We start from the raw sequence: 10,826 nt of genomic DNA on the forward strand, positions 1-10,826 counted from the left end.
GGTGAATGCTCCAACGTACCTGCTGAGGTCCTTAATGAAGGAATCCCCGAACAGTTGACCCTGAGCATCCTTCCCTGTCTCAGTGAGTGCCAGGTTGGCCAATTTAGGGTCAATTTTAAACAGAATGGCTTTACGCCTTTCAATGGACAGGGAGGAGTTGGTGCTGCCCGCAATGCAAATGGCTCTTTGTACCCAGCCAGTAAGCTCCTCCGGATCAATCGGAGAGCCGTCCACTCTGGCCGATTCGGCCATTTCAAAGATTTTGGCGAGGGGGCCAAAAATGTCGAGGAGCTTGTCCTGACAACTCTTTATAGCGGAATCCAGCCCTTTACGGGGATTCCAGCCGGTTTTTGCCAAAAACTGCGTCATCTTTTGATCCACAGATGGCGTTTCACAGACCTTGTTGGGGATCAATGGTCTAGGGCATTCTGCACGGAGCTTGCTGCGCGCCTCTTTGCTGAGAGGACGACGTACCCAGTGCTCCAGGTAGTCGCTCACATGAGCTACCGGCATCCACTCCGCCGACCTAGGGTGGTGGAGGGCATCAGGGTCAAATAGTGGGTTGCCAGAAGGATCCACCAGGGTAGATGCCGTGTTAGGGGCAGAGGTGGATGCGCCCACAGACCCAGATGTGGAAGGCCTAGGGCCTGAGGTGCTTGGAAACTCAGGTTCCATCTCTAACACTCCATCAGAGTGGTCACTTGCCTCCGCATAAGCCTCCATGTCCGATTCATTATCAGAATCTATGTCATCAGTTTGTGCTCTAGCACATTTCCACGTTCGCGCCCTTTCTGCCTGGCGCGGTAAGGCTCTTTTGCGCGATCTAAGCGCGCTATCATGGGTGGCTTGGATCACACCAGTCAATGTCTCCTGGGCAGGAGGTTCAATGGTAGGCTGCGGGGTATTGGGTGTAGGCATTAGATTAGAGGGGCCAGGAGCATGGGCAGATAAGGCCTGAGATATGGTCTGAGAGATCATTGAGGACATGGAGCCCATGGCCTCTATAATGGCACTAGACACTGAGCGTTGTAGCTCCAGGGCCTGTGCACTCATGTCTGGCAGGCTGGGGTCCCCTGTGGGTGGGGGGGGATTAGGCCCAGCGGGAGAGCGGTCTGAGGACATGATCTCGTATATTTTTATGAGTTAAAATCTAAATGTAGGGTAACTATGGGGGTACCTATTCTAATGGTGCTTAATTTTTTGGCAGACAACTAACCTAAGCAGGGGTTAATCACCCCAAGCGCCGCAGTGAAGTAGGAGCCGATGCGTAGCCGAAGTAGAGCAGGAAGGCACTGGTAAATGCTCCGAAATCCCGCGAGAGGACGGGCGGGAGCTCCCAAGATGGCCGCCGAGATCTCGCGAGATCTCGGAGCCGCGGAAGCTACAGAAATATGCCGCCGAGAACCTATGCCGCCGGAGACCAGCGGGGAGGAATCGGAGCGGCGACAAAGGTAGAGGGAGAGGAGGGGGGTCAAGGCAATCCACCCCAAAAGGAAAGGATACAGGGGAAAAAACCGCCGATGAAACAAAGCAGAGGGGAAAGAGAGGGAGGGGGGGGGGGGGACGGCCCCCAGATGAAGGCCGCAATAGGTGTATGGGAATACAGTAATACTGTGATAAAATCTCCACAACTGAAGGGAAAGAGGGGAGACCCTGTCACAGGCAGAACAGTATATATAAATCTACTAGGCAAGTAATAAAATACCATGCAAAGACATAATTGCTTCCCAATCCAAAATCACATAATCGCACATATAGATCACTTAGCTTTGGTGGAGCAGCAAAGAAAGAGGAAGATATAAAGAGGACACTGCTTATTATAGGATCTGTTAGGGGAGGATCCATTGTTGTTTTGATTATGTTAATTTCTCCTTTGCTGCTATTGGTGGAAGTAAAGAAGGAGTAAGCAATACGAAGCCTCCGTGTCTTGCTGTAAAACTCAGGATCAGTACAGGATAAGTAATGTATGTACACAGTGACTGCTCCAGCAGAATAGTGAGTGCAGCTCTGGAGTATAATACAGGATGTAACTCAGGATCAGTACAGGATAAGTAATGTATGTACACAGTGACTGCACCAGCAGAATAGTGAGTGCAGCTCTGGAGTATAATACAGGATGTAACTCAGGATCAGTACAGGATAAGTAATGTATGTACACAGTGACTGCACCAGCAGAATAGTGAGTGCAGCTCTGGGGTATAATACAGGATGTAACTCAGGATCAGTACAGGATAAGTAATGTCTGTACACAGTGACTGCACCAGCAGAATAGTGAGTGCAGCTCTGGAGTATAATACAGGATGTAACTCAGGATCAGTACAGGATAAGTAATGTATGTACTCAGTGACTGCACCAGCAGAATAGTGAGTGCAGCTCTGGGGTATAATACAGGATGTAACTCAGGATCAGTACAGGATAAGTAATGTATGTACTCAGTGACTGCACCAGCAGAATAGTGAGTGCAGCTCTGGAGTATAATACAGGATGTAACTCAGGATCAGTACAGGATAAGTAATGTGTGTACACAGTGATTGCACCAGCAGAATAGTGAGTGCAGCTCTGGAGTATAATACAGGATGTAACTCAGGATCAGTACAGGATAAGTAATGTATGTACTCAGTGACTGCACCAGCAGAATAGTGAGTGCAGCTCTGGAGTATAATACAGGATGTAACTCAGGATCAGTACAGGATAAGTAATGTATGTACACAGTGACTGCACCAGCAGAATAGTGAGTGCAGCTCTGGAGTATAATACAGGATGTAACTCAGGATCAGTACAGGATAAGTAATGTATGTACACAGTGACTGCACCAGCAGAATAGTGAGTGCAGCTCTGGAGTATAATACAGGATGTAACTCAGGATCAGTACAGGATAAGTAATGTAATGTATGTACACAGTGACTACCAGCAGAATACTGAGTGCAGCTTTGGAGTATAATACAGGATGTAACTCAGGATCAGTACAGGATAAGTAATGTAATGTATGCGCACAGTGACTCCACCAGCAGAATAGTGAGTGCAGCTCTGGAGTATAATACAGGATGTAACTCAGGATCAGTACGGGATAAGTAATGTATGTACACAGTGACTGCACCAGCAGAATAGTGAGTGCAGCTCTGGAGTATAATACAGGATGTAACTCAGGATCAGTACAGGATAAGTAATGTATGTACACAGTGACTGCACCAGCAGAATAGTGAGTGCAGCTCTGGAGTATAATACAGGATGTAACTCAGGGTCAGTACAGGATAAGTAATGTATGTACACAGTGACTCCACCAGCAGAATAGTGAGTGCAGCTCTGGAGTATAATACAGGATGTAACTCAGGATCAGTACAGGATAAGTAATGTATGTACACAGTGACTGCACCAGCAGAATAGTGAGTGCAGCTCTGGAGTATAATACAGGATGTAACTCAGGATCAGTACGGGATAAGTAATGTATGTACACAGTGACTGCACCAGCAGAATAGTGAGTGCAGCTCTGGAGTATAATACAGGATGTAACTCAGGATCAGTACAGGATAAGTAATGTATGTACACAGTGACTGCACCAGCAGAATAGTGAGTGCAGCTCTGGAGTATAATACAGGATGTAACTCAGGGTCAGTACAGGATAAGTAATGTATGTACACAGTGACTCCACCAGCAGAATAGTGAGTGCAGCTCTGGAGTATACAGAATGCATGTCTGAATCAGTATAGGATAAGTAATGTATACTCTTACGGGGCATATTTCATGTATTTTGCTATCGATTATCTGGAATATATTGGGGCTGTAATGTGGCGTATCCTCCATTGAGGCCCCCGTCTCAGTGTGTGACCTGGATTTCTTCTGTCACTTTCCTCTCCTGTGTTTAACAGTCGGACAGGTGTAAACTTAATACGTTTATGAGAAGCCAATTAACACTTTGATACCTTAGCTTGGATTACATCTGATTAAAAGAGACCTAAATCCTTCGGTGCTGACACCGGCGATGGCGGCTTACTCCAGGTCCCACGTTATAAAGAGCCGGGGTCCTGCGCTCACTCTGTAGAGCGGCTTTCGCAGGAGCACAAGCTTTTTCGGGGTGTCCCTGAGAGAAACACAGTAGGGGTTTCTTTCTAGTTTGGGGGGGGGGACTTTAAAGAGCCGCCAATATGAACGGAACAGAAGGCCCAAACTTTTACATACCCATGTCCAACAAGACTGGGGTGGTGCGAAGCCCCTTTGAATACCCTCAGTATTACCTGGCAGAGCCATGGCAATATTCCATTCTGTGCGCGTACATGTTCCTGCTCATTCTACTTGGGTTCCCAATCAACTTCATGACCTTGTACGTCACCATCCAGCACAAGAAGCTCCGGACACCCTTAAACTATATCCTGCTGAATTTGGCCTTTGCCAACCACTTCATGGTCCTGTGTGGATTCACGGTGACAATGTACTCCTCAATGAACGGATACTTCATCCTCGGAGCCACCGGTTGCTATGTTGAAGGCTTCTTCGCTACCCTTGGTGGTGAGTTCTTTTTCTGGATACACCAGGTTGGGCGATGGTTCCTGGGTCTCTTGGTCTAGGAGACCAATGCTCATGTACGTGGATGGAGGGTGTGTGTGAATCATTTCAACAATTAGGTCAAGTCTTGGTAATCTATGGGGTGGTAGACGCCAGCTTCCATGGTAGAGGTCTCCAGTCCTCCTGGGATGGCTTCCGTAGGCTGTAGGAGGTTACTGAGCATATTCCTCACTGTCTGTTCTTGTCTCCGACAGGTGAAATCGCCCTTTGGTCCCTGGTGGTCTTGGCCATTGAACGATACGTGGTCGTCTGTAAGCCCATGAGCAACTTCCGATTTAGTGAGAACCATGCCGTCATGGGCGTAGCGTTCACCTGGATAATGGCTTTGTCCTGTGCTGTTCCTCCACTCCTTGGATGGTCCAGGTATGTGTCGAGCCATTTATGATCACATAGCACTACAACTCCCATCATGTAATACTAGTCAATTTTCATCCAAATCATTTACTGGAAAAAAGCAGCCTTGTTTTTCAGATCATGTGTGATACTGTCTGCTGAGCTGTGTATCTAATCCTATCCTGTGTGATACTGTCTGCTGAGCTGTGTATCTAATCCTCTCCTGTGTGATACTGTCTGCTGAGCTGTGTATCTAATCCTATCCTGTGTGATACTGTCTGCTGAACTGTGTATCTAATCCTATCCTGTGTGATACTGTCTGCTGAGCTGTGTATCTAATCCTATCCTGTGTGATACTGTCTGCTGAGCTGTGTATCTAATCCTATCCTGTGTGATACAGTCTGCTGAGCTGTGTATCTAATCCTCTCCTGTGTGATACTGTCTGCTGAGCTGTGTATCTAATCCTATCCTGTGTGATACAGTCTGCTGAGCTGTGTATCTAATCCTCTCCTGTGTGATACTGTCTGCTGAGCTGTGTATCTAATCCTATCCTGTGTGATACTGTCTGCTGAGCTGCTCTATCTAATCCTATCCTGTGTGATACTGTCTGCTGAGCTGTGTATCTAATCCTATCCTGTGTGATACTGTCTGCTGAGCTGTGTATCTAATCCTCTCCTGTGTGATACTATCTGCTGAGCTGTGTATCTAATCCTATCCTGTGTGATACTGTCTGCTGAGCTGTGTATCTAATCCTATCCTGTGTGATACTGTCTGCTGAGCTGTGTATCTAATCCTCTCATGTGTGATACTGTCTGCTGAGCTGTGTATCTAATCCTATCCTGTGTGATACTGTCTGCTGAGCTGTGTATCTAATCCTCTCATGTGTGATACTGTCTGCTGAGCTGTGTATCTAATCCTATCCTGTGTGATACTGTCTGCTGAGCTGCTCTATCTAATCCTATCCTGTGTGATACTGTCTGCTGAGCTGTGTATCTAATCCTATCCTGTGTGATACTGTCTGCTGAGCTGTGTATCTAATCCTATCATGTGTGATACTGTCTGCTGTATCTAATCCTCTCCTGTGTGATACTGTCTGCTGTATCTAATCCTCTCCTGTGTGATACTGTCTGCTGAGCTGTGTATCTAATCCGCTCATGTGTGATACTGTCTGCTGAGCTGTGTATCTAATCCGCTCATGTGTGATACTGTCTGCTGAGCTTCTCTATCTAATCCTATCCTGTGTGATACTGTTGTGTTGAGCTGCTGAATCTAAGCCTATCTTCTGTGATACGGTCTGCTCAGCTGCTGTATCTAACCTTATTATATGTGATACTGTCTGCTGAATCATGTATGTAATCCTATCATGTGTGATACTGTCTGCTGATCTGTGTATCTAATCCTCATGCCTGATACTGTCTGCTGAGCTGTGTATCTAATCCTCTCCTGTGTGATACTGTCTTCTGAGCTGCTGTATCTAATCCTGTGTGATACTGTGTTGAGCTGCTGTATCTAATCCTATCCTTTGTAATACAGTCTGCTGAGCCATGTATCTAACCTTATCATATGTGATACTGTGTGCTGATTTTTGTATCTAATCCTATCATCTGTGATACTGTCTGCTGAGCCATGTATCTAAGCCTATCATGTGTGATACTATCTGCTGAGCTGTGTATCTAAGCTTGTCATGTGAAAGTGTGATACTATCTACTCAGCAGCTGTATCTAAGCCTATAATGTGTGATACTGTCTGCTGAGCCATGTATCTAATCCTATGTGTGATACGGTCTGCTGAGCTGTGTATCTAATCCTATCATGTGTGATACTGTCTGCTGAGCTGTGTATCTAAGCCTATTATGTGTGATACTGCCTGCTGAGCCGTGTATCTAATCCTATCATGTGTGATACTGTCTGCTGAGCTGTGTATCTAATCCTATCATGTGTGATACTGTCTGCTGAGCTGTGTATCTAATCCTACCCTGTGTGATACTGTCTGCTGAGTCATGTATCTAATCCTTTCCTGTGTGATACTGCCTGCTGAGCTGTGTATCTAATCCTATCCTGTGTGATACTGCCTGCTGAGCTGTGTATCTAATCCTATCCTGTGTGATACAGTCTGCTGAGCTGTGTATCTAATCCTATCCTGTGTGATACTGTCTGCTGAGCTGTGTATCTAATCCTATCATGTGTGATACTGTCTGCTGAGCTGTGTATCTAATCCTACCCTGTGTGATACTGTCTGCTGAGTCATGTATCTAATCCTTTCCTGTGTGATACTGCCTGCTGAGCCGTGTATCTAATCCTCTCCTGTGTGATACTGTCTGCTGAGCTGTGTATCTAATCCTATCCTGTGTGATACTGTCTGCTGAGCTGTGTATCTAATCCTCTCCTGTGTGATACTGTCTGCTGAGCTGTGTATCTAATCCTATCCTGTGTGATACTGTCTGCTGAGCTGTGTATCTAATCCTCTCCTGTGTGATACTGTCTGCTGAGCTGTGTATCTAATACTATCCTGTGTGATACTGTCTGCTGAGCTGTGTATCTAATCCTACCCTGTGTGATACAGTCTGCTGAGCTGTGTATCTAATCCTACCCTGTGTGATACAGTCTGCTGAGCTGTGTATCTAATCCTGTGTGATACTGTCTGCTGAGCTGTGTATCTAATCCTCTCCTGTGTGATACTGTCTGCTGAGCTGTGTATCTAATCCTATCCTGTGTGATACTGTCTGCTGAGCTGTGTATCTAATCCTATCATGTGTGATACTGTCTGCTGAGCTGTGTATCTAATCCTGCCCTGTGTGATACTATCTGCTGATCTGTGTATCTAAGCCTATCCTGTGTGATACTGTCTGCTGAGCTGTGTATCTAATCCTATCCTGTGTGATACTGTCTGCTGAGCTGTGTATCTAATCCTATCCTGTGTGATACTATCTGCTGAGCTGTGTATCTAATCCTACCCTGTGTGATACTGTCTGCTGAGCTGTGTATCTAAGCACTGTGAGGACCAGCACGGAAGGAGGCCGGGGCTATAATCAAGCTTCGGGCACCAGGGGGCGCTCATTGCCTTGTGTTGCCGCAGGTACATCCCCGAGGGCATGCAGTGCTCCTGCGGAGTCGACTACTACACCCTGAAGCCCGAGGTCAACAACGAGTCCTTCGTCATCTACATGTTCGTCGTCCACTTCACCATCCCCCTGATTATCATTTTCTTCTGCTATGGCCGCCTGGTGTGCACTGTGAAAGAGGTGAGCAGACGTGAGGCTGCGCCGAGGCATGAGGCATGGAGTGTCTCGCTTCTGTCCTTTCATTCTGCTCACTCTTGCTCTCGCTTCACAGGCTGCAGCTCAACAGCAAGAGTCCGCCACCACCCAGAAGGCCGAGAAAGAGGTGACCAGGATGGTGATCATCATGGTGGTCTTCTTCCTTATCTGTTGGGTCCCCTACGCCTCTGTCGCTTTCTTCATCTTCAGCAATCAGGGCTCTGAGTTCGGCCCCATCTTCATGACCGTCCCAGCTTTCTTTGCCAAGAGTTCTTCCATCTACAACCCCGTCATCTACATCATGCTCAACAAGCAGGTACAGAACTAGAGACCCCCATGAATGCCTACCCCACAGTCCCCCTGATACTCCCAGTCCCAGCTCCTCTGTAGTCCACCTAAAATAGAGGCTCGAGGGTGTGACTACTGAGGCAGCTGCCTAAGGCCATGACAGAAATAGGGCATAGAGCCAATATCCAGGCCCCTACCTCAGTATATATACAGCACTTCATCTCCCCATGTACTGACTGAGCTTGTGATGAGACACAGTATTCAATAGAAATAAGCAGAGCTGCAGTGTAAAGCAAGAAGGGAAGCAGAGAAAAGAAGGCAGGAGTCACTGATTGTGCCGCTGTGTATTAATAAAGCAGAGCTGCAGTGTAAAGCACACGTGGAGAGAAAGTGGATATCTCCAGCTTCTTCAGATATCTCCTACGATGCACAGACTTCCTGCTGAACTTATAGCAGCTAATATTAGCAAGCAGAGCTGCAGTGTGCAGCATGGAGGAAGGACAAAACTGAAGTCAAAGCCTCTAATGAGGCAGACAGTGGGTTTCATGCTATCTCAGACTCCAGAAGACAATGCATTTGTGATCAGGTCGCTGGCTGTGTTTTAATAGAGCAGAGCTGCAGTGTAAAGCATGGGGTAGAAGAAAAAAAAAATGCCTCACCTAATCGAGTCAGTAATGTCTCTGCTTTTCTCCCACAGTTCCGTAACTGCATGATCACCACCCTGTGCTGCGGCAAGAATCCCTTTGGAGAAGACGATGCCTCCTCTGCCGCCACCTCCAAGACAGAGGCTTCTTCTGTTTCTTCCAGCCAGGTGTCTCCTGCATAAGACCTTCCACCAGGCCTGTCTCAGGGTCCGCTGCCTCACACAGCTCCCACCGCCCCAACTCCGTCTCCTGCTCGCTAAGGCGGCGAAGTTCCCCTTCCATTACATAAAACGTATCTGTTCAAGAAAGGCGACGACGAAGGAGAAGAAGAGGAGCCCCCCCGAACCCCTTCGCTGCTGAAAACGACTTGATTGCTTCTGCAACGCAACGGGGCCCTTACGGCAGCGAAGGGGTTGTCATCCGGACGCGCCAAGAATTCCTTCGAGACTGTAAATATCTTAAAGGAACCGTCCTGCTAGTTACCGCGACGCCGCTCCTGTAGCCGCCGTTCCCCCGCACTCCGGCCGGTTCATACCTCTTATTTTTTTGCAATGCAACAGAAAATAATATTTTTGTTCCCACGGCTTTTCCCGGTCAGGTCTGGTAGTGGCGGAGATTGGCCGACCCCTCGCACCTGTAATAAAGCGCAGCAAAAAAAAATCCAAAAAAATAAAACATCTTATGTCATTGACGTTCCCAGCAGACCTGACCTCATCGCCCCGCCATCTGGAGACCATGTGACCCCCCCAGGCATTAAATATTGGTATGAACCACCGTGCCCTACCGCTACTACTACTCCCAATCTTCACACGTCAGCCCCAGGTAAAGCCAGTTCATTGGCATCTTCTAGGATTTAAAGATGTTGCCCATGAGCGCCAGTAAGTCCATGCCACCTGTCTGCAGCCCTCAGCTTGGCAGGTGCCCCCCGAGAGATGTCTGCAATGGCCGCTCTCCATGTTCAAGGAGCGACATGGAGGAAGCCATTCTCGCTCAAAGAGCTTACGATCCCTCATTAAAAACTATGGCCTAGCCCCAAAATATCTACCCAATGGTCACTTACCCCATTAGTTTCCTGTCCCGGAAATGCCATTGGCCAGTGAAGAGCCTTCAAGGTCATGTCCTGTCCTCGCCACCTCTTATATTTCCAGTGACAGGAGATGCCGACATCTTGGGCGTTCCCCTCCCCCAGGTTGATGCTCCAGGGCCCGTATTTTGCATGAGCAGAGTCAGAAGGGGTCAAACCCCCACCCCCAGCATCCTCCTGTGCCCCCATTACAGTTCTGATGATGTAAATAGAAAATTTACCTGCAAGTTTCGGTGTAGGAGTGCGTGTATGCGTAGACCCCCACCCCCCGCGTCGACACTGCGCGGACATACCGGTGGGATTACGGAAGCTGTAATGATATCTCCTGAATGTAGTCGTGTATTTTCTGTACGATGTGATAGAAAAGATTTCCACATAAAACGTTTCCTGCTTAAGCCTGTGTCTCTTGATTTGTGGATTGGTAATACCGGTGTTGGCCACAAGAGGGCAACGGAGAGGAAAGGGGCAAATTATTAGACCTTGCAATTGGCCTGACTGTACAAAGGTCCAGGAGGCAAAAGGGCCGCTATGTGACTGGTGAACCTCTCAAGAGGGCGCAGTATTATAAAGGGAGGGCGCAGTATTATAAAGGGAGGGCATCATTATTATAAAGGGAGGGCGCAGTATTATAAAGGAAGGGCGCAGTATTATAAAGGGAGGG

The 10,826-nt window shown here is 47.6% G+C and overlaps 1 protein-coding gene across 1 annotated transcript; it reads left to right on the forward strand.

The window, feature by feature from the left end:
- The first annotated feature begins 1,458 nt into the window (after positions 1-1,458).
- On the forward strand, positions 1,459-10,437 carry RHO (rhodopsin). Its single transcript, XM_040408378.1, has 6 exons — positions 1,459-1,470; positions 4,086-4,503; positions 4,755-4,923; positions 7,969-8,134; positions 8,226-8,465; positions 9,135-10,437. The coding sequence occupies exons 2-6, from the start codon at positions 4,143-4,145 to the stop codon at positions 9,261-9,263; spliced, it is 1,065 nt and encodes a 354-aa protein (XP_040264312.1). The 5' UTR covers positions 1,459-1,470; positions 4,086-4,142; the 3' UTR covers positions 9,264-10,437.
- The last annotated feature ends 389 nt before the right edge of the window (positions 10,438-10,826 follow it).

The sequence above is a fragment of the Bufo bufo genome, chromosome 9 (assembly GCF_905171765.1).
Source record: "Bufo bufo chromosome 9, aBufBuf1.1, whole genome shotgun sequence".
NCBI classification, from domain to species: Eukaryota; Metazoa; Chordata; class Amphibia; order Anura; family Bufonidae; genus Bufo; species Bufo bufo.